Here is a 22,845-nt window from a genome sequence, read left to right as displayed (position 1 = left end):
GAACAATGCTAAAATCGAGTTAGATTCACTATACGACTATATCACCCAAGGGATAATTGTCCGCTCTAGAGCGATATGGGTGGAAATGGGTGAAAAGAGTACGAAATATTTTCTAGGCCTTGAAAAGAGAAATCAAACCAGGTCTCATATCCAGACAATCATTGGTAGTGATAGCGAGGTCAAACGGAACCAGTCAGATATTCTCTCAGAATTGAAATCGTTTTATAGTAATCTGTATAGCAGTCATCATAGTCATTCTCAAAACCCCAGTAATCCAAATAATGTTATTTCTCAGTTGAATATTCCAAAACTTTCACAAGATGAACAAAACAGTTTAGAAGGTCCGATTACCCTTGGGGAGGCATATAAATCCCTTATCTCTATGACAAAAGGAAAAACACCTGGTAACGATGGCCTCCCGGTTGAATTTTATGTTAGTTTTGGCACATTGTAGGACCGTGTGTGGTAGATTCAATTAACTATGCTCATGAAAAATGTTGTATGTCGACATCTCATCAGCGTCAAAAATTATTACTCTCATAGAAAAAGTTGGTAAAGACAAACAATTCATTAAAAACTGGCGACCGATCTCACTGATTAATATTGATGCCAAGATTGGGTCACGTTGCATTTCAAAAAGAATGGAAAAGATCCTACCAAATATTATTTCTCATACTCAATCGGCATTTGTGAAAGGCAGAGACATCTCTGACTGTATCCGTTTGATTGAGGAAGTACTTGCGTGTACGTCTGAGTTAAACATCCCAGGTATTTTACTTTTTTAGTAGCAAAATATATTTTGAAAAGGCTTTTGATTCTCTTGAGTGGAATTTTTTATTTGCCTGCTTAAACGCCTTTAATTTGGACCATCCTTGATAAAGTAGGTTAGAACTTTTTACTCAGATGTTGAGAGTTCAGTCATGAATAATGGATACACAACAGGATATTTCAAAATTGAAAGAGGAGTCCATCAAGGAGATCCGCTACCCCCATCTCTCTTCATTTTTGATTTCTCTAAGGGCTAACAAAAATATCAAAGGTATTCATTTGCGTAATACAGTTGTTACCGAGTGCGCTTTCGCCGATGATCTAACCTGCTTTGTTGGTGATGAGTCTTCCATAAAGCATCTTTTTGATTTACTTGATAGTTTTGGTAAAATTTCTGGTCTGAAAACGAACATTGGGAAAACCGAAGCCATGTGGCTTAGACCCTGGAAAAGTAGAGTAGACAAGCCCTTTGGTATAATGTGTGCTTCAAAACCATTGAAAATTGTAGGGGTTTATATTTCACATGATACTCAATGGGCTACAGCGTTGAATTATGCTAAGCCAATTGAAAGTTTGGAATCAACATTGCGTTTTTTGAAACAACGCAGTTTGTCATTATTGGGGAAAATACAAATTGTAAAGAGTCTTGCTATCTCGAAATTAGTGTACATTATGAGAATGTCATATGTCCCTAAAGAAATTCTTAACAGTATTAAAGCAAAAATTTTCAATTTATTTGGAATGGTCGAGACTGTATTTCAAGAAATGTGTTGATGTCAGAAATGGGCGATGGTGGTCTTAGAGCACCAGACATTTTTACAATGCACAAGACCTTCCGCATCATGTGGTTAAAACGATTCTTTGATCCCTCCATCACCCATCCTTGGAAAAAGCTTTACCAAAGGCGCTTACAGTCTATAGGAGGAAATTTTCAGTTTAATTGTCATTTTGGCATTAATAACCTAAAGTTGAGTTTTTCAAACTTTTACAAAGAGGTACTGTACAACCGACATTTGTAATAATTGCCGAAATTTGTAATAAACCGAAAGTTGTAATAAAATTGCCGACATTTGTAATAAATTGCCGATATTTGTAATAAACTGACGACATTTGTAATAAAAATTGCCGATATTTGTAATAAATTTCAGAAAAAAATGTGTAATAAACCTGCCGAAATTTGTAATAAAAAAAGGTTAAGGGGGTTCCTCTCTGACTTTAAAAGAAATGGAATTACTCATTCTAAACTTAGAAATGATTTAAAATATCGTCATTACAGGCTTCCTAGAATTAATTTACAACAATTATGTCAGCCACTTGGATCTTTGAGTCTTTGTCAATCAATCAATCAATCAATCAATCAATCAATCAATCAATCAATCAATCAATCAATCAATCAATCAATCAATCAATCAGTCAATAATAAGTCTACTTATCTACCTAGCTACTTACTTACCTGCTAGTACCTACATTATATACCCAGCAGTACTCATGTACTGACCCATCAGTTCAAATCATAATTCACTTGATGAACACGTCGTGCTTTATTGAACGAATGTAAATTTTGATCATTGGTGGACGTGTTGTTAAATTGACTTTGTCAAAAGATAACTTGTCGGTTGGTTGGTTGGTTGGCTGGTTGGTTGGCTGGTTGGCTGGTCGGTTGGTTGGTTGGTTGACTGACTGACTGACTGACTGACTGACTGACTGGCTGGCTGGCTGACTGACTGACTGACGGAGGAAAGACGGGCGTATGGAGGGTAGCTAAAAAGTAATTTCAATCTGTTTTCTAACCTGATTTTATCTAGTTCTTAAATCTTACTTCCTCTAGTGTACAAGCGGCAAATGTATGAGTTGTTTGTGATTGTGAAGGCTTCTGAGTGATGAGTGAATATACGAACTAGCATCATCAATCCATTTGTGGTTGTATGATCGAATGTATATATTTTAATCATTGCGGACAAAGTGTTGGTTGGTTGGTTGGTTGGTTGGTTGGTTGGTTAGCTGGTCGGTTGACTACCTACAAACTGATTTCTCTAGAAATCTTAGAAACGGCGATTTCACAACCAATTTTAGAGTGCATTTTGGGGCAAAAATTGAAAGCTTCATAATGGCTTGAGAAGTAAGTGGTATGAGTATTTTTTAAAAACAAATTAGTTAGTATATCAATAAGTCTACAGGGACATATTCTTGTCCGTGAGTGTGAAGAGATTAATATGCATAAAGGCGAATATTTCAGACATCATACATTACGGACACTTGGTGTTATGGATACTGTATATCACTATATCTCACCAAAGTCTAGCGACACACATACCAGTTTCCAGGTTCGATTATTGTTGGTCTGTGAACTAATTGTACTTACGTATAAAAAGAAACGTAATCGCTTGCCAATATTTGCCTGATGGTTTTATAAACACAAACCTATGACAGGCCAAACAAAGATAAACTCTGATATATAAAGGAAGAATTTTGGATTTGAATCATAGAAGTAAATACATAACAATATAGTTCTGTGTCAATTTTTGGTGCTAAATACCGGCGCAAAACTTCCCTGGCTTAACTTGTAGAATAAGTTTTTACACAGGGAATTTTGATAAAGTTTCTTAGATCCAGGTGTTTAATTTGTTGAAATCTAGGATTGGTGAAGATGAGGCACTTATTTTGTAAATTTTTACTGTCAGTTTAACTTTAAATGTCGTTACAAATGTCGGCAATTGTGTTACAAATGTCGGCAATGTTATTACAAATGTCGTTAGTTTATTAAAAATGTCGTCAATTTTATTACAAATGTCGTTAGTTTATTACAAATGTCGGCAATTTTATTACAAATGTCGGCAATGTTATTACAAATGTCGGCAATTTTATTACAATTGTCGTTAGTTTATTACAAATGTCAATTTTATTACAAATGTCGTTAGTTTATTAAAAATGTTGGCAATGTTATTACAAATGTCGTTAATAAGTTATTACAAATGTCGGCAACGTTATATTACAAATGTCGGCAATTTTATTACAATTGTTGTTAGTTTATTACAAATGTCGTCAATTGTATTACAAATGTCGTCAATTTTATTACAAATGTTGTTAGTTTATTACAAATGTCGTCAATTTTATTACAAATGTCGTCAGTTTATTACAAATGTCAAAGTTTATTACAAATGTCGGCAATTTTATTACAATTATCGTTAGTTTATTACAAAGGTCGGCAATTTTGTTACAAGTTTTCAGCAACATTATTACAAGTATATTCGTAATTGGTACAAGTCTCTGTAAATATACAAAACAAGTTGTAATGTTATATATAGTGGCCACAACAACATTTGGTTGTGCTATTATAAAACATTCTACAAGTTCAAAATTGAAATACACAAAATAATGATTTAATTGAAATGGAGATAAGATTTCATTATTTTAGAGAAAGGGATTGGGGAGACGTTATTCTCCCCTTTTTTCTGTCCTTCATCTAAATAAATCAGAACTCATTCCCAGCTCTACTGGTCAACTATCCCTGAAATCCCTTCCCTATCAGATTTAAAATGATGAACTACTACCCATAGTGCACAGCTCACTAAACCATGCACATCCTCGAAAACGCCACTAAAATTGAATATAACAAAACTCCGCTAAGAATTACACAGTGTACATTCATTCATTCATTCATTCATTCATTCATTCATTCATCCATCCATCCATCCAACCATCCATTAATTAATTTGTTCGTTCGTTCATTCATTCATTCATTCATTCATTCATTCATTCATTCATTCATTCATTCATTCATTCATTCATTCATTCATTCATTCATTCATTCGTTCGTTCATCCATCCATCCATCCATCAATTAATTAATTAGTTCCTTCAAATGAATGGCATCCACCCATCAATTAACTAATCAATTAATTTGTTCGATCATTCATTCATTCATTCATTCATTTCTTTGTTCGTTAATTCGATCGTTTGTTTGTTCAATCATTCTTAAACTTCCTCATCACATACCATACATACATACATACATACATACATACATATATGCGGATTGATTGAAATAATAATAACTTGTTTAATTGTTCAATTAATTATTATATTAACCAATTCAATTAATGCTTGTTAAATCCACTTTCGTTTGACGTGATGTTTTTGCGATCTTGTATTTCTTTATTTAGATAACCCATGTTTTAGTGTGAAAGGAAGGACCCTCCTTCGGTTGTACAAGGCACTCTCAGCCTGGGCAGATTTGTATGCTACTGATCCAAAGAATCTTGAAATCGGTCGTAAAATTTTATGGAACAACAATGACATTACTATAAATAATGAGTCTGTTTATTGTTCAGAAATCCACACAAAGGGAATTATTTTTGTCAACGATCTGTTTGAAAACAATCATCCACTTAAGGGCCCTTCTCTAATACATAGGTATGGCCTCTCTAGGCTAGAATTGTTTCATGTGTCTCGACGTTTTACATATGCTAATTATTGGCCAACCGATTTAAATACCACCAAAAAACATCTAAGCATCGGGTATGCTGACATGATAATTCTCTACCAACTTATTTACATACAAAGTTGACACTCTCTGATTTACACACAATTTAAATTTTAACATACTTTTATGACTTTGTAACAGAAGAATTTTAAAAAAAAAATAAACCTACGGAAAATAACGAAATTTGCAAAATGCCTGATTATTTACTCATATTTCACAAATTTATATAAAAATAATACATCAACATTAATTCATATTGTTACATCTGACAATCGATAATATATGAGCAATGTCAAAATTAAAAAAAAATAATAACATAAACCATTGGGATACACTGATTCCTGTATAAAGGTTCATGTATTTCCAAAGCCCTAGTTCTGTTTTGTGACGTCATGAGTTCATGGGTTCAATTTCACTTCCATCACCATAGGTACTGTGGTAGGGGTATTTCCAATTTGGGATGTCCAAGTCAACACAGTTTGGATGGTCAAAACAATACGATGCATGATTACCAGTAATTTGGTTGAACCATATACGTTCACCTTTTGAAAAAAAAGAGTAACAACTAGATTACATATCCGTATCTGAACTGCGGTAAATTATAAGAACAAACTCTAGTGTACTGTAATACGGTAGTATTTTGTTAGAAATGATGCTATTAATGATATTAGAAATTTGTTTATATCAGCAGATGTCATATCCCCATCCATTACAGGTGTCTTCAATTACTTCATTCACTCGGGTGCTTTTCCCGCCTTATGGAAACGTGCGAAGGTTACCCCATTACACAAGGGCGGGAGTATATGTGACCCTGGTAATTATCGACCAGTAAGTATTTTACCACAGGGTAAAGGACCAATGATCAATTTTGTACTCGCTATTTTCCAGATTTCTAATTATATTATTTTCTGTATATTGCAAATAAAGTTTTAAATACTGTTTCCTCTTACTGTTTTTTTCTATTTCCTACCTGATATCAATGTCTTATCTGAGTTTATCAGCTTTGCATTAATTAGTAGCTTGCTAGAACAAACTCACTATTTGCCCAAATTAACGCATTATACCGTGAGTGTAAACATCTACTGATACGACTAATGGTAATACACGGAAAGGGGTGAAACTCCAAAGGGACGTGTCCAGAAATTTGCAAAGAAATCAACTTTCAAACGGTACAATGGTAATTCCACAACCAGAAATCCTAATGTACAAATGAAGGGAAGCATTGATGAAGTTACAGCATTGAAGCTTGTCTGTAAGTGCCCTAACACGAAACCAGGCCAACACACTGACGATGTCCCGATGACATCCGTAAAGCAGGAAGTCGGAAGTTGAAACCTTTGACCCCTGAGTTGTTTATTACTGGCGACATGTGCCTAACTTGTAAACAAATTACCCAGGATTCTCTGGGAATAAACTCGCATTCTGTCAATGCTATCTTCGCTTCGTAGCAAATGTTGGGACATAAGGAAGGAGAAAAGGGTAAAATACACTCATGAAACACTGCACAGAAGTCAATACTTTTTCATTTTTGAGTTTCGTCCTACATTTTCCTCATTTTTGTGACGTTTTCGCACTATTTAATAAAAACCAAAAGTCCTATCATGTACCAAACGACGCGACGTTCTATTTTCGAAAATGTCGATCGTGCTGCACGGGTTACATTTTGGGGACATTTTTGGTTTTCAATCGTGAATATCTATCATGCAAGTATTTCTTTGAATACGTCGGCTTTTAAATATATCATCCATGCTACATTTTTCACGATACACATTTTTGGTTTTCAATCGTGAATATCTATCGGGCAAGCAATTCTTGGACAACATCGGCTTTTTAATATGTCAATCCTATACATCCATGATCCTAATAAACGACACACTGTTTTGTCCAGACGACAGACGTTTTTGGTTTTCAATCGTGTCAAAACTGTCTTCGCAAGCATTTCTTCAAATACGTCGGCTTTTTAATTTGAGAATGAAATAACAGTATGCATGATAATAACATATGCATGATTTTACCATTTGTTTATTTCCTGTTGTTTTGTGAATTCATGAATAAATTAAGTGGCAGGGTGATTTACGGATGTCCTCTGGACACGTCCCTTTGGAGTTTCACCCCTTTCCGTGTATTACCATTTAGTCGCATCAGTAGATGTTTACACTCACGGCATAATGCGTTAATTTGGGCAAATAGTGAGTTTGTTCTAGCAAGCTACTAATTAATGCAAAGCTGATAAACTCAGATAAGACATTGATATCAGGTAGGAAATAGAAAAAAACAGTAAGAGGAAACAGTATTTAAAACTTTATTTCGAAATATACAGAAAATAATATTAGAAATCTGGAAAATAGCGAGTACAAAATTGATCATTGGTCCTTTACCCTGTGATTTTACCAGTGTTATCCAAAGTGTTGGAGCTACATAGTCATAATCAGCTCATTGTTTACTTTCAAGGTAATAATCTACTTCACGGCAAGCAATCCGGATTTAGAGCTTTTCACTCATGTAAGTCTGCTTTAACTTGACTATTGGATTCCTGGTGTTGTATCCGACAAAAAACAATTAATTGGTGTAATTTTCCTAGACTTTTAAGGAAAGCGTTTGATCTTGTAAACCATATGATTTTAAGAATTATGGAGTAAGAGATAACGTCCCTATTTCTTTTCGGTCATATCTTGTCGACAGAGAACAATGTGTAGTTATGAGTGGATGCAAATCCGACAGTGTCCCAATATGAGTACCCTAGGGGTCAAATTCTTGGCCCTCTACTGTCTTTTTTTGAAAGTCAATGACATGCCTCTTCATACATCTAAATGCCAAGTAGATGACTATACAATGCATACGTCAGGTAAGACTACTGTCAACTTAGAAAGTAGATTACTTGGCGATCTGGAACATGTAAATAATTGTTTAGATAACAAAATATGCCATAATAATAAGAAAATCAAATGCATATTAGTCACTACTAGGCAGTAAAGATCACGCTTGGCTAATCCAGTGCTAAGTGTTAAAATCGGTGAAAATGATATTGAACATGTAGAATGTGAAAATCTGCTTGGTGTTACTCTTCAGGGTCATTTGTACTGGTCATTTCATGTTGATAGTGTGGTAAAAAAATGTAAATTATATCTCTTATCAAGAATTAAGCAATTTTACCAGTTACTGCGAGGCGTCAGTTTTATGATTGTTTTATTTTGCCTTATTTCGACTATTGTTTGAGTATTTGGCATTGTTGTAGTCAGAAAGATATGGATCGTTTGAACTGTCTTTTCAAGCGAGCAATGCGGTTGATATTAAATTGTGAAACTAGTACTCCTTCTGATGAAGTGTTTAAACTGTTACCATGGTACCCACTATATTATCGTTATAAGTTTAACCAAGTTGTAACTGTACACAAGGCTCTTTGTGGTCTGTCGTCACCTTACATCCGGGACATGTTAACAGTGTACAACCCACAGAGATTTTTAAGGTATGTTAGTAATAATGCCCTACAAGTACCATTTGTTAGAACTGAATTGTTAAAACAGTCTTTTAGAGTAACTGCTCCTAGCCTGTATAACGAATTACCTATTGTAATAAGGAGCTGTACAAGTCTTAAAGCTTTTAAGCATGCTTGTTATGAATTTTATCTACACAGTTATACACACAATTCTTAGTTTCTTTCTTTAGGTACTTTGTAACCTATCCCCTGTGCTGTAGTTATCCTTGTAAATATTTTCGTCTTTTTATGCTCGACCCTTATGAAAACAGGCGTATACCTATCAAGGCTATCGAGTTGAAATAAAGTTTATTATTACTATTATTATTATTATCATTATTATTATAATTGATTGGCGCGGGCTGTTTTTTTTTTTTTTTGAAAGGCGTTGTACTTGTTATTACACATTACGTTAGCTATTCTTATTTGTAATTATTCAAAACCTATTTTAAAAAATACAATAGGATTACAATTCCCTTATTTGAATTTACAAAAGCATAGCATTCGTATTATATTGTAGAAATGGAAATGTTTATTCAAGTTAGAACCAGCAATAAGTCACACCTAGACCTCGTTAAAGATTCTGACAGAATCTTTTTTACTAAGAATGAAAAATAGACTCCCAAACTGTGGTCTTTTTATCTCTATTACCTTTGCTAACTATTTTAAACAGTTATTTGTTATGCATAATTGGAAATATCACATTCTTTCAACCAAGCTTTGTATTGCATCTGATATAAACATATTGTTGATCAATAGCATAGCATCAATTGAATGGTTACTATACAAAGTTATGTATTCGAGTGAATAGACCCAATTATTTTTATTCAAAACTACTCTCGCCATTATGTCGTAGGCATTGTCTACGTTTCTACTAGCATAGCTATTTGGGTGGCGTTACATGTCAATTCAATGGAACAACATGAATAGACGTGTTCTCCGCTGTTACATTTGATTACGTTATTTCCTCGAAATTCTAAAATAAAACAAGATCAACGACAATGTAGTATAAAATAACGATGATAAATTCAGTATCTGAAGAATATCTTTTATAATATTTCAAAGGAACAATATGAATAATGCATATTTAGTTTAGTAATTCAGCATGAAGGCACTCTTACATTCGATTACGCAACGAACTTCCTCTTGGTCAGTCATGAATAAAGGTTGAAAGTAACAGCAGAGACAGATTCTAATGTACCACCAAACCCCAACCCACCAGAAAATAGTATCTTAAATCAAATTTTATTGCATTGTTAGCTATTATTCCACGTGTTTTAGTCCTCAAAGAAATCTGACATTCAAATCCTCAATGTAAACGTCTCATACATAAATAACCTTCATTGCTGGGAATAAGTAGTCACATGCCAACTTGATGACTAAGTCTATCTCATTTTGACACCATTGCCAAGTGGGAAATTAATAAGCACTCATGAAATGCCTTTAACAACGATTCATTTACTTTTTAATATGATATTTCTACAGAACGTAGAGGGAGAACTGCATACAGAACAAATAACAAAAACGTTCTAAAGTAGCTGCCATATTGACTTTTTCCATTGCTCTAGAAAGTATCTCAATTGGTCAAAAGTGGGGGGGGGTTTAAACATTCTGAAGGTTTCTAAATGTGTTTTACTGAGTGATGTTTCTTTTTCTATATAATATTTGCAAGAGGTCCAATTTATGTAACTTGTATGCTAATATTGAGAGGTAAAATTTCAAATTTTGTGTAGACCTAAACTTGGACTCTATATCCTATGTAGAATGTACCTGTCCAGGATTCAATACTACATGTGTAGATAAGTATTAAAACCAGATGCCAGATCTGAAAAGGAATATTTTAATGTGTGTATATACACTTGATAACAAGTCACACAAATACGTCGAAATTGGTCAAAAGGACATATCATTTGGCAAGGGTCGTTCAATGCAATAAATGAATGCCTGTATTTTTTACGATGCATGTACCCATGAATGTACATGGGATGGAAGCCATTGATGCTTTTATAGACCCTTACTGTTCTGAGGTGTTATCAATACAAACTATAAAATGATTAATTGATGTAGTCACAATAACCCTTTCTGGTAAACTGTTCCAAATGTTTACAACATAAAAAATATTTTGGTATATACAATCCGGATCTGTCTTTAAATCATTTCAATCTATATCCCCTTGTTGTCGAAGTAGATACTTTGAAAAATACAACTGGATCAAGGAGAATATGTTAATGGAAAGTTTATATACTTCAAGCAAATCAGCTCTAATTTATCTAAAGTTGTCAGTTTAAGTATGCGTAACTGTCCTCATAATTTAAGCCACCAAGCTGCAGAATCATCCTGGTGAACCGACATTGCACTTTTTCCAAAAATGCAATATCCCTACTTGTATATATGTGGGGAAGACACTGGGGAAGCAAAGTCAAGGTGTGGACTTACTAGTGCTTTAAAAGATGAAAACCAACCAGAGTATTCATATCATAGTAACTGAAATAATTCATGGTTGGCGTACTTTTTTTGAAAGAATAGCAATCACCAACATCAAACAATACAGGAAATCAAATAAACCGGAAGCATCATACATAATATGCAAATGATATGCAAAGAAAGAAGCCATAATTTATCATTTTGTGATTAAAATGCAAAATTATACAACTGTCTACAAGTTTATAGTCTACAGGGTGCCCATAAGTACATGTATACAGATATAAAGCAATCGTACTGTTCACATATTTTAATTTGCCATCAATATACAGAAAACCATGATCTTACTTCATTTATGAAACTGCTGCAAAAATTACCCTTAATATTGAAATAAAAATTGCCAACATATATTTTTAACACTTGTTGAACATGTATGGTTATCTAATTAGGGAGATATTTAATGATGAAAAGACAATGCATGCAAGTTTGATTATATAACACTCCCTGTTAAATTAGTGAAGGACCGCAGTTGACACACACATATGCAGGTTATTCATGACAACATGAGTTGGATTCACAACACTGTGTGTCAGGTTAGAAAGATAATTTTACCATGGAAGGTGAATACACGATTACTATCCAGTAGTCGATACTCATGGAGGGATCAGGGAGTAAGAACAAGGGAGAGTTTTGTCTATCACAAGCGTGTTTAGGCTACAACGCCCCAGATACAACCTCGTATAGCGGGTAGACAATGGCTGCCTGGGTCAACATTTCCCGGCCACGATTTACCGGAGTATCTAGCATGTCCGAAAGACAACAAACCTGCGCTATATCAAGCTGTGGCGTCGGATGTGTCGATTGAAACCTGGGCTGAGAGGGCTCGTGCCATGATAGATGAAAAACTCCACATCTACGGCACGATTCTCTTTAGAGGATTGCCACTGAATGGTGTCGACAACTTCTCACGATTTGTCAAAGCCCTCAGATATAAGAATAAGTTATATATTGGGGGTAGTGGTCAGAGACATGAAGTTGACGAATTGGTATACACAGCCGCCGATAATGAACCACCTGTCTACACCATAGAGCCACACAATGAGATGGCATATCACAACGATCCACCCATGAAGGTTAGTTCTAAAACATTCCAAATCGTCTCCTTAAGAAAAAGATACTGCCAAAATGTTGCCACTAAACTCATGATATACTTGGGAAAAAAATTGAAAACATGATGGTTTATCATTAACAAACACATACGCCACACACATACCCATGAGTTATGAAACTGTGACATTAAGTAGCCAAACAATATACCTATTGACAATCTCAAATAGAATATAGATATTTAGGCAAAATCTAATGGATATGCAATATCATGTCTGGTAGCGCAGAATTTTTCTTTCTACAAGGCGTGAAGGAACAGCAATCTAAAGTTTTGCTTTTATTGAAGGCATTCAGTTTACATCTGATATAAACATATTGTTGATCAATAGCATAGCATCAATTGAATTGTTACTTTACAAAGTTATGTATTCGAGTGAATAGACTCAATTATTTTTTATTCAAAACTACTCGCGCCATTATGTCGTAGGCATTGTCTACGTTTCTATTAGTATAGCTATTTGGGTGGTGTTACATGTCAATTCAAAGGAACAACATGAATAGACGTGTTCTCCGCTGTTACATTAGGTCTCTCGATTGTGGTGTCCCCCAAGGCTCCGTCCTTGGACCTGTTTTGTTTACGCTTTACACAGCCCCCTTGGAGGATATCATAATCCGTCATGGTTTAAATTGTGTCATGTATGCGGACGATTCCGAACTGTATCTCACGTGTGAGGGTGACCGGGTTCCGACTTCAGTTATTGAGTCATGCACTGGTGAAGTTAGACAGTGGATGCGTGATAATATGCTCTGTCTTAACGACGGTAAAACAGAAATTGTGCATTTTTCTTCTAAATTTGGTGGTGCGGGTCCGGTACCCCGGTGTGAGATACGGATTGGCGATGTCGATATACAACCATCTAATGTTGTTCGCAATCTTGGTGTTTCCATGGATTCGGCGGCTACTATGTCTAATCATGTAATTAATATTTGTAAAGCTGCCTCTCATGCTCTGTGGAAAATTGGCAAAATTCGCACTCTTCTTGATCAAAGTTGTACTGAAAAACTAGTTCATGCTTTTATTACATCACGTTTAGATTATTGCAACAGTTTATTATATGGTCTCCCACTTCAACAAATTCGTAAACTCCAAATTATCCAGAATTCAGCAGCAAGACTTGTCGTTAGAAAGAAAAAAGTTGAGCATATTACCCCAGTTCTTCATTCATTACACTGGCTACCTATTCAGAAGCGCATTGAATTCAAAGTACTCTGCATTGTTTTTAAAGTTCTTAATGGGTGCGGGCCTTCATATCTAGGCGATTTACTAATGATAAGATCCACCCGTCGTTCCCTTCGGTCGCAATCCGGTAGCGTGGTGAATTTGCACCAACCGATAGGGAACACTGCATACTATGGTGATCGGGCCTTCTTTATTTGCGGCCCACGCCTTTGGAATGCCCTGCCACCATGTCTTCGTTCTTCACACACTTTGAACAGTTTTAAATCTGCATTGAAATATCATCTTTTTAGATCTCATTATTATTAATTTTTAACTTTTTTACATTTCTGTTTTTTTAAATGTCTTTCCGTGTCTTTGTATTTTTATCCTGTTTCATATTTTGTTTATACTTGTGTATATGTACATTTTAAAATACGTTTATACTTTTGTTCAGCGCATTGAGATTGTTTTTAATGTAATGCGCTCTATAAGAAATAAATATTATTATTATTATTACGTTATTTCATCGAAATTCTAAATTAAAACAAGATTAGGGACAATGTAGTATAAAATAAAGATGATAAATTCAGTATCTGAAGAATATCTTTTATAATGTTTCAAAGGAACACTATGAATATATGCATATTTAGTTTAGTTATTCAGCATGAAGGCACTCTTACATTCGATTACGCAACGAACTTCCTCTTGGTCAGTCATGAATAAAGGTTGAAAGTAACATCAGAGACAAATTCTAATGTACCATCCAACCCCAATCACCAACCCACCAGAAAATAGCATCTTAAATCAAATTTTATTGCATTGTTAGCTATTATTCCACGTGTTGTAGTACTCAAAGAAAATCTGACATTCAAATCCTCAACGTAAACGTCTCATACACAAATAACCTTCATTGCTGGGAATAAGTAGTCACATGCCAACTTGATGACTAAGTATATCTCATTTTGCCACTATTGCAAAGTGGGAAATTAATAAGCACTCATGAAATGCCTTTAACAACGATTCATTTACTTTTTAATATGATATTTCTACAGAACGTAGAGGGAGAACTGCATACAGAACAAATAACAAGTAAAGTAGCTGCCATATTGACTTTTTCCATTGCTCTATAAAGTATCTCAATTGGTCAAAAGTGAGGGTAAAACATTCTGAACGTTTCTAAAGGTGTTTTACTGAGTGTTGTTTCTTTTCTATCTAATATTTGCAAGAGGTCCAATTTATGTAACTTGTATGCTAATATTGAGAGGTAAAATTTCAAATTTTGTGTAGACCTAAACTTGGACTCTATATCGTGTGTAGAATGTACCTGTCCAGGATTCAATACTACATGTGTAGATACGTATTAAAACCAGATGCCTGATCTGAAAAGTCACACAAATACGTCGAAATTGGTGAAAAGGACATATCGTTTGGCAAGGGTCGTTCTATGCAATAAATGATTGCCTTTATTTTTTAAGATGCATGTACCCATGAATGTACATGGGATGGAAGCCATTGATGCTTTTATAGAGTCAAACTTTGAAAGGTAACTTATGGAACGTGGAGAGAAAAAAACAAGTAGTGTTGCGTACAACACAGCTGTGTGAATACTCGAGTCACGGGACATGCAAGTACATTTACAGTTTATAAATTATATAAACGCACAGTATACAAACCTGTATTCAACTCATTTAGTATATTTCAACCTGGTATGGTAAACAGCACAGTTACTCTCGGTAATCCAATTCAACCCTTGTTTTATTTCTTTTATGCCTTACGTCATACCGGTATTTACCGAGAAAGATAGTGATTCTCAGCTTGGTCGTTAATTATTCAGGATTACGTTAGGATTACGTCGTTTGGGTGGAGAAGTGCATAAATACATGCGTAGTGAACACGTGTGATTGATTAACTTACAAAACTACACACGTCTACTTCCTTTTTTCTCGAGGGGCATTCTATATAATATAGCATCCATTTCATGCAAATTTTACTCCAGGGGAGGGCAATATCTAGATAATGCCCCGGACGGGGGCAATATCTAGATATTGCCCTGCACCAGAGCAAACACGTGTACTGAAGAAAGCACAAACAAACGAATATATTATGACAGGTGCATGACGTGCGACTTTAATACTATTGAATTGCTAATTACATGATCATTTTTTCGTTATTTTGAAATAAAAAATTCCATTTCCTGGTATTACAGCTTCAACCTGTACGTAATTGACTTTACTTTCTTGTTCGGTTTCATTTCCCCCACTCGCGCTTTCTACCTCGATGTCACGCTTTGTTTGACTGCCATTTTTGGTGTGCGAGGTCTTAGGTATTTTTGAAGCCTTTCCTTGAAGCACCTTGCTCACCTCAAACTGCTGCTCCATACTGGTACGCTGTAAAATTACAGAGAATGTAGCTACATTAATGAAATATATTAACATTACAGAACTTCAGTTTTCGATTCTGTGAAGGGTATACAAATGTAGTGAATACATTAAATTATAATAGTTTGACATGCAATTTGACATTTAGCAGTAGGTTGTCCGGTACACTGTCATTGTTCAGTTATGTTAGTAGTTCTTGTGCAGTGTCAGTTTTACAGGCTACGTATTACGTATACTTGGTTCAATGTTGGTTTGACATTTCTTATTCAATTAAGTATGACTACCAGCGTACCCTGTATCTGACGGCACAGCTTCGGTGTCCTGTTTTTTCGACAATGAGCTGCTATTGAGTGCATTAGAGGGTGTCGGCTCGGTATGAGCGAGCGGGACGGACGTTGACAAACCTGACAAAATGGCAGTTTCTTCAAATGCCTACTCTTGGAACCTTTCTCCTTCGAGAATTTCGTCGAAATCCTGAAAGAGCCAGTCATCCTCGTTGGAATCTTGTTGCATTTCAGCTTCTTCTTTGAAAGTATTTTGAGTTTTGTATTTTTGTACTCTACGTCGCTGTCTGACGTCTTTCCCCCTCAAAGACAGTGAAGTGAATGACGTGGCACATAGAAATCTGCAGAGTATTAACATCTGTGTATGTCTAGCACGTGACAACCTTAAACCAATAAAATTAACTGAATACATGTGTGCATATTAAGGTCGTTAATTGTCCGACCCACAAGCCCCACGTCGTTCCCGATTGGTTAATATTTGAACCATTTGCTGTTGACGTGTTGTAAGCCGGATAATGCGACTCGTGTCTTGCAATCGTTGAGATACTGACCTCCACTCGGGCCTACGGCCCTCGTGTCGGTCAGTATCTCAACGATTGCACTCCACTCGTGCATTATCCTATACTTACAGACCCTCCACCCACAGGATACGCAACTGCGGCATTTCCTTTGAAGCGATGTGCGTTTGCATACATTACATGTATGTATGATTAATCTGATACGTATAGCGGTAATGCAGTGGGTGGAGGGTCTATGTTTTTAAGAAGGCATTATGTTTATTCCGTATGCCAATACAATATAATGATAATAAGCAACTTATCCGTTTATTGTATATGGTTATGGTGGGTTTTTTTAATTTATGCGAGAATATGCCCTGGCAGTTTCATAAGTTTGAAAGCTATTTCCACGACAATAGCATTATGTTTATTCGAGACTGTTGTCCGAAACTGTATCACCAATTTCTAAAAAAAACACCGACTGTATGGTTCAATTCAAACGACATTTAAGACACGTGCTCCGTAAGGTAATGGCAAGAACTGGTTATGTTTCCATAAACATGGTTTTCGGTAATTAGGTTATATCTCCAGAATGCACTCTTCAAATTCAATATAATTTGGTTCATTTATTTGTGATACCAAAGCACTGTGTTCAAATGATACCAATAAGTCCTAACATTTGTTTTGTATGCATGGGTAAATGTACGTTTGTCTGTTTGTGTGTGTATCCCTGTTAATTTGAATAATTTTATTTCAAAACCTTTACACCTGCTGCACTGCATACCTAGATTGATATCCTTTCCGATTTCTTGTAGTTTGGCACCTCTTTTTTGTCTTGAGGGGGGTATCATGTACTAAAAAACAGCCTACGATAGCCAAGATTTTTCCATTCGAGCAATAATTATATGTAGGAACAAAAAAATCAAGATTACCCTTACGGAAGACATTCAGTTTAAATCTGGTTTACATTGATTCATACATTCTGCCTTATTTACCTAACACAAAGCTCCACTATAACGAGTGATTTTGCATACGGATGCCTCCCTTTTTATTGTTTTAAAGTATGCTTGCTTTCCTGTTTACATATGCGTTCAGAGCTCTTTTTTTTAATTTCATAGCTATTGTTTTACTGTGATCATCCTGCTACACCAGGTCATGGAGGGGAAAGTGTGGTAGCAGACGTGAGAGATATATTACCGAAACTAAATAAAGAAGTTGTTGACAAATTTGAGAGACTTGGAGTTAGATATCACAACTATGTCGGGTGCAAGAATAAGAATGATTCCCCTCGAAATTGGCAGGAAGTAAGTTCTATAGCTTATAATGACCATTTATAGAACGTGAAAAGGAAAATCAATGTAATCAGCAGTGCCATAATGAAAAATAACTGATGAAACACGTACGTGGTGCAATATAGTAATGTACTTTATGTAAAGGATACAGTATTATGCTTTTTACTTCAGCGGTCAGGAATCAACAACAAATATGTTAGTAAAAACAAGTTAGAAGAAAAAAAACATTAATATGAGCTGTGCAAAAGCAATGGCTATTATCGTACTGTCAAATATTTGAATGTATAGATGGATGGATGGATGGATGGATGGATGGATGGATGGATGTATGCATGTATGGATGTATATATATCTACATTTTATTTATTTTCATGTTGATAATCTACCGACATTTCATTTTAGACTTTTCAGATTAACGATAAAATCAAGCTATCATTATTTTTGGAAAATCATGGCTATGGATATCGATGGGAAGACAACAATTCGTTGATTTTTTGGCAGAACGTACCTGCATTCCGAAGACATCCACTGACAGGTAATTAACCATAACGAGAACATATTCTTTTGGCAAGATGATTGACATTACTGGATTAGGGCTATATAATAAATTCCCCAATCTTCGGAATTGTACAAAAATATTAAAAATCTACTGAACGTGAATTTTTAATGTGAATTGTGTTTACTTATTACACTAATATATGGAACTTTCCTCGTTTTTTTCGCCAAAAAGGTCAAATATCAACGACTTTACAGAATATTAGAGAAAACTATCTAAATAAGGCTTTTTATGTGTCAAGTCCAAAAGTTATTAATTTGTTATGTTGCTGAAGTTTATGTTTAATTATAGAAATCAGCATAAAAGGAAACTTGACTTGATATTTTTAAATTAGGCTAGCACATAATGCAAAATAAATTTATACAATTAATTTGTTTTGCTGGCTATTTTAATGGTATTCCCCAGCATTTGTCTTCTTTCAGACAAGGGAAATACAAATTACCTAGGGGCCTTTGTCACTGCGAATCACTCGATGAGTAGTGACAACCCTTAGGTTATGAGTTTTTTTCCAACTGAATGAAGAAACAATGTATGAGAATAACATAATAATATCAGCGCCAGTAATATAAAAGAAAATTCAGAGAAGGTGATGGCAATTTTAGACGTATTGATTCATATTGTCGAACACAGCAGAACCAGTGACGTAGACACGCGTTGTTGTGACGTAAAACGACCAGAATACATATTCAATATTTTTTTGTTAAACGTGGCTCGTGCATGTTATACATAAGTTCGCTTAAGCAATAGCCGTGTAAAAAAAAAACAAAAACAAAAAAAAAACAACAACAACAACAACAACAACAACAACAACAACAACAACACATACATCGAGTGGAAATAGAGGAAGGACATCATTATATGTTGTAATTGCATGTTTTCTGTTAGACAACAAATGATACAACATATCAGGATTGCAACTCTGTAATATTTTGGCTTCCACAATACAAAGCTTGGTTGAAAGAATGTGATATTTCCAATTATGCATAACAAATAACTGTTTAAAATAGTTAGCAAAGGTAATAGAGATAAAAAGACCACAGTTTGGGAGTCTATTTTTCATTCTTAGTAAAAAAGATTCTGTCAGAAGCTTTAACGAGGTCTAGGTGTGACTTATTGCTGGTTCTAACTTGAATAAACATTTCCATTTCTACAATATAATACGAATGCTATGCTTTTGTAAATTCAAATAAGGGAATTGTAATCCTATTGTATTTTTTAAAATAGGTTTTGAATAATTACAAATAAGAATAGCTAACGTAATGTGTAATAACAAGTACAACGCCTTTCAAAAAAAACAGCCCGCGCCAATCAATTATAATAATAATGATAATAATAATAACAGTAATAATAAACTTTATTTCAACTCGATAGCCTTGATAGGTATACGCCTGTTTTCATAAGGGTCGAGCATAAAAAGACGAAAATATTTACAAGGATAACTACAGCACAGGGGATAGATTACAAAGTACCTAAAGAAAGAAACTAAGAATTGTGTGTATAACTGTGTAGATAAAATTCATAACAAGCATGCTTAAAAGCTTTAAGACTTGTACAGCTCCTTATTACAATAGGTAATTCGTTATACAGGCTAGGAGCAGTTACTCTAAAGGACTGTTTTAACAATTCAGTTCTAACAAATGGTACTTGTAGGGCATTATTACTAACATATCGTAAAGATCTCTGTAGGTTGTACACTGTTAACATGTCCCGGATGTAAGGTGGCGACAGACCACAAAGAGCCTTGTGTACAGTTACAACTTGGTTAAACTTATAACGATAATATAGTGGGTACCATGGTAACAGTTTAAACACTTCATCAGAAGGAGTACTAGTTTCACAATTTAATATCAACCGCATTGCTCGCTTGAAAAGACAGTTCAAACGATCCATATCTTTCTGACTACAACAATGCCAAATACTCAAACAATAGTCGAAATAAGGCAAAATAAAACAATCATAAAACTGACGCCTCGCAGTAACTGGTAAAATTGCTTAATTCTTGATAAGAGATATAATTTACATTTTTTACCACACTATCAACATGAAATGACCAGTACAAATGACCCTGAAGAGTAACACCAAGCAGATTTTCACATTCTACATGTTCAATATCATTTTCACCGATTTTAACACTTAGCACTGGATTAGCCAAGCGTGATCTTTACTGCCTAGTAGTGACTAATATGCATTTGATTTTCTTATTATTATGGCATATTTTGTTATCTAAACAATTATTTACATGTTCCAGATCGCCAAGTAATCTACTTTCTAAGTTGACAGTAGTCTTACCTGACGTATGCATTGTATAGTCATCTACTTGGCATTTAGATGTATGAAGAGGCATGTCATTGACTTTCAAAAAAAGACAGTAGAGGGCCAAGAATTTGACCCCTAGGGTACTCATATTGGGACACTGTCGGATTTGCATCCACTCATAACTACACAAATAGGGACGTTATCTCTTACTCCATAATTCTTAAAAATCATATGGTTTACAAGATCAAACACTTTCCTTAAAAGTCTAGGAAAATTACACCAAATAATTGTTTTTTGTCGGATACAACACCAGGAATCCAATAGTCAAGTTAAAGCAGACTTACATGAGTGAAAAGCTCTAAATCCGGATTGCTTGCCGTGAAGTAGATTATTACCTTGAAAGTAAACAATGAGCTGATTATGACTATGTAGCTCCAACACTTTGGATAACACTGGTAAAATACTTACTGGTCGATAATTACCAGGGTCACATATACTCCCGCCCTTGTGTAATGGGGTAACCTTCGCACGTTTCCATAAGGCGGGAAAAGCACCCGAGTGAATGAAGTAATTGAAGACACCTGTAATGGATGGGGATATGACATCTGCTGATATAAACAAATTTCTAATATCATTAATAGCATCATTTCTAACAAAATACTACCATATTACAGTACACTAGAGTTTGTTCTTATAATTTACCGCAGTTCAGATACGGATATGTAATCTAGTTGTTACTCTTTTTTTCAAAAGGTGAACGTATATGGTTCAACCAAATTACTGGTAATCATGCATCGTATTGTTTTGACCATCCAAACTTTGTTGACTTGGACATCCCAAATTGGAAATACCCCTACCACAGTACCTATGGTGATGGAAGTGAAATTGAACCCGAAGTTATCCAGCATATTCGTGATGTTCTGTGGCAGACAGCAGTTGGTTTTCAGATGCAGAAATCTGATGTCTTGGTCTATGATAATATGTACACCCAGCATGCAAGAATCGGGTATACTGGCAAGCGTAAACTGGTCGTTGCTTTAACAAGTGACTAGCGACCTCAGGACACTAACTCTAACACGTGATGTCCACTGTTAAGTGGTATTGCAATAGAACACATATGCACGAATGGTAACATTGTAGTAATTTGTATTTTGTAATACTTTGTAACTTCCGTAACGGAAATTTTACTGTCATTGGTGTTTTCCTATGTGTTTCTGTTTGACTGTTAAAGTGTATGTCCCAATTCAAATATAAATTGGTCCTCACATACTATAATGCAATGACGTCACAAAACAGAACTAGGGCTTTGGAAATACATGAACCTTTATACAGGAATCAGTGTATCCCAATGGTTTATGTTATTATTTTTTTTTAATTTTGACATTGCTCATATATTATCGATTGTCAGATGTAACAATATGAATTAATGTCGATGTATTATTTTTATATAAATTTGTGAAATATGAGTAAATAATCAGGCATTTTGCAAATTTCGTTATTTTCCGTAGGTTTATTTTTTTTTTAATTCTTCTGTTACAAAGTCATAAAAGTATGTTAAAATTTAAATTGTGTGTCAACTTTGTATGTAAATAAGTTGGTAGAGAATCATCATGTCAGCATACCCGATGCTTAGATGTTTTTTGGTGGTATTTAAATCGGTTGGCCAATAATTAGCATATGTAAAACGTCGAGACACATGAAACAATTCTAGCCTAGAGAGGCCATACATATGTATTAGAGAAGGGCCCTTAAGTGGACGATTGTTTTCAAACAGATCGTTGACAAAAATAATTCCCTTTGTGTGGATTTCTGAACAATAAACAGACTCATTATTTATAGTAATGTCATTGTTGTTCCATAAAATTTTACGACCGATTTCAAGATTCTTTGGATCAGTAGCATACAAATCTGCCCAGGCTGAGAGTGCCTTGTACAACCGAAGGAGGGTCCTTCCTTTCACACTAAAACATGGGTTATCTAAATAAAGAAATACAAGATCGCAAAAACATCACGTCAAACGAAAGTGGATTTAACAAGCATTAATTGAATTGGTTAATATAATAATTAATTGAACAATTAAACAAGTTATTATTATTTCAATCAATCCGCA

The 22,845-nt window shown here is 34.8% G+C and overlaps 1 protein-coding gene across 1 annotated transcript; it reads left to right on the top strand.

Moving 5' to 3' along the window:
• Positions 1-85: 85 nt before the first annotated feature.
• Positions 86-21,787, top strand: LOC144439803 (dapdiamide synthesis protein DdaC-like). The gene is made up of 5 exons (XM_078129037.1): positions 86-433; positions 11,875-12,279; positions 17,750-17,935; positions 18,335-18,458; positions 21,489-21,787. The coding sequence occupies exons 1-5, from the start codon at positions 86-88 to the stop codon at positions 21,785-21,787; spliced, it is 1,362 nt and encodes a 453-aa protein (XP_077985163.1).
• The last annotated feature ends 1,058 nt before the right edge of the window (positions 21,788-22,845 follow it).

Source organism: Glandiceps talaboti, chromosome 9 (genome assembly GCF_964340395.1).
Source record: "Glandiceps talaboti chromosome 9, keGlaTala1.1, whole genome shotgun sequence".
In the NCBI taxonomy this organism is placed as follows: domain Eukaryota; kingdom Metazoa; phylum Hemichordata; class Enteropneusta; family Spengelidae; genus Glandiceps; species Glandiceps talaboti.
The sequence above is the reverse complement of the archived record's forward strand: the minus strand, read 5'-3'. Positions and strand labels throughout refer to the sequence as shown.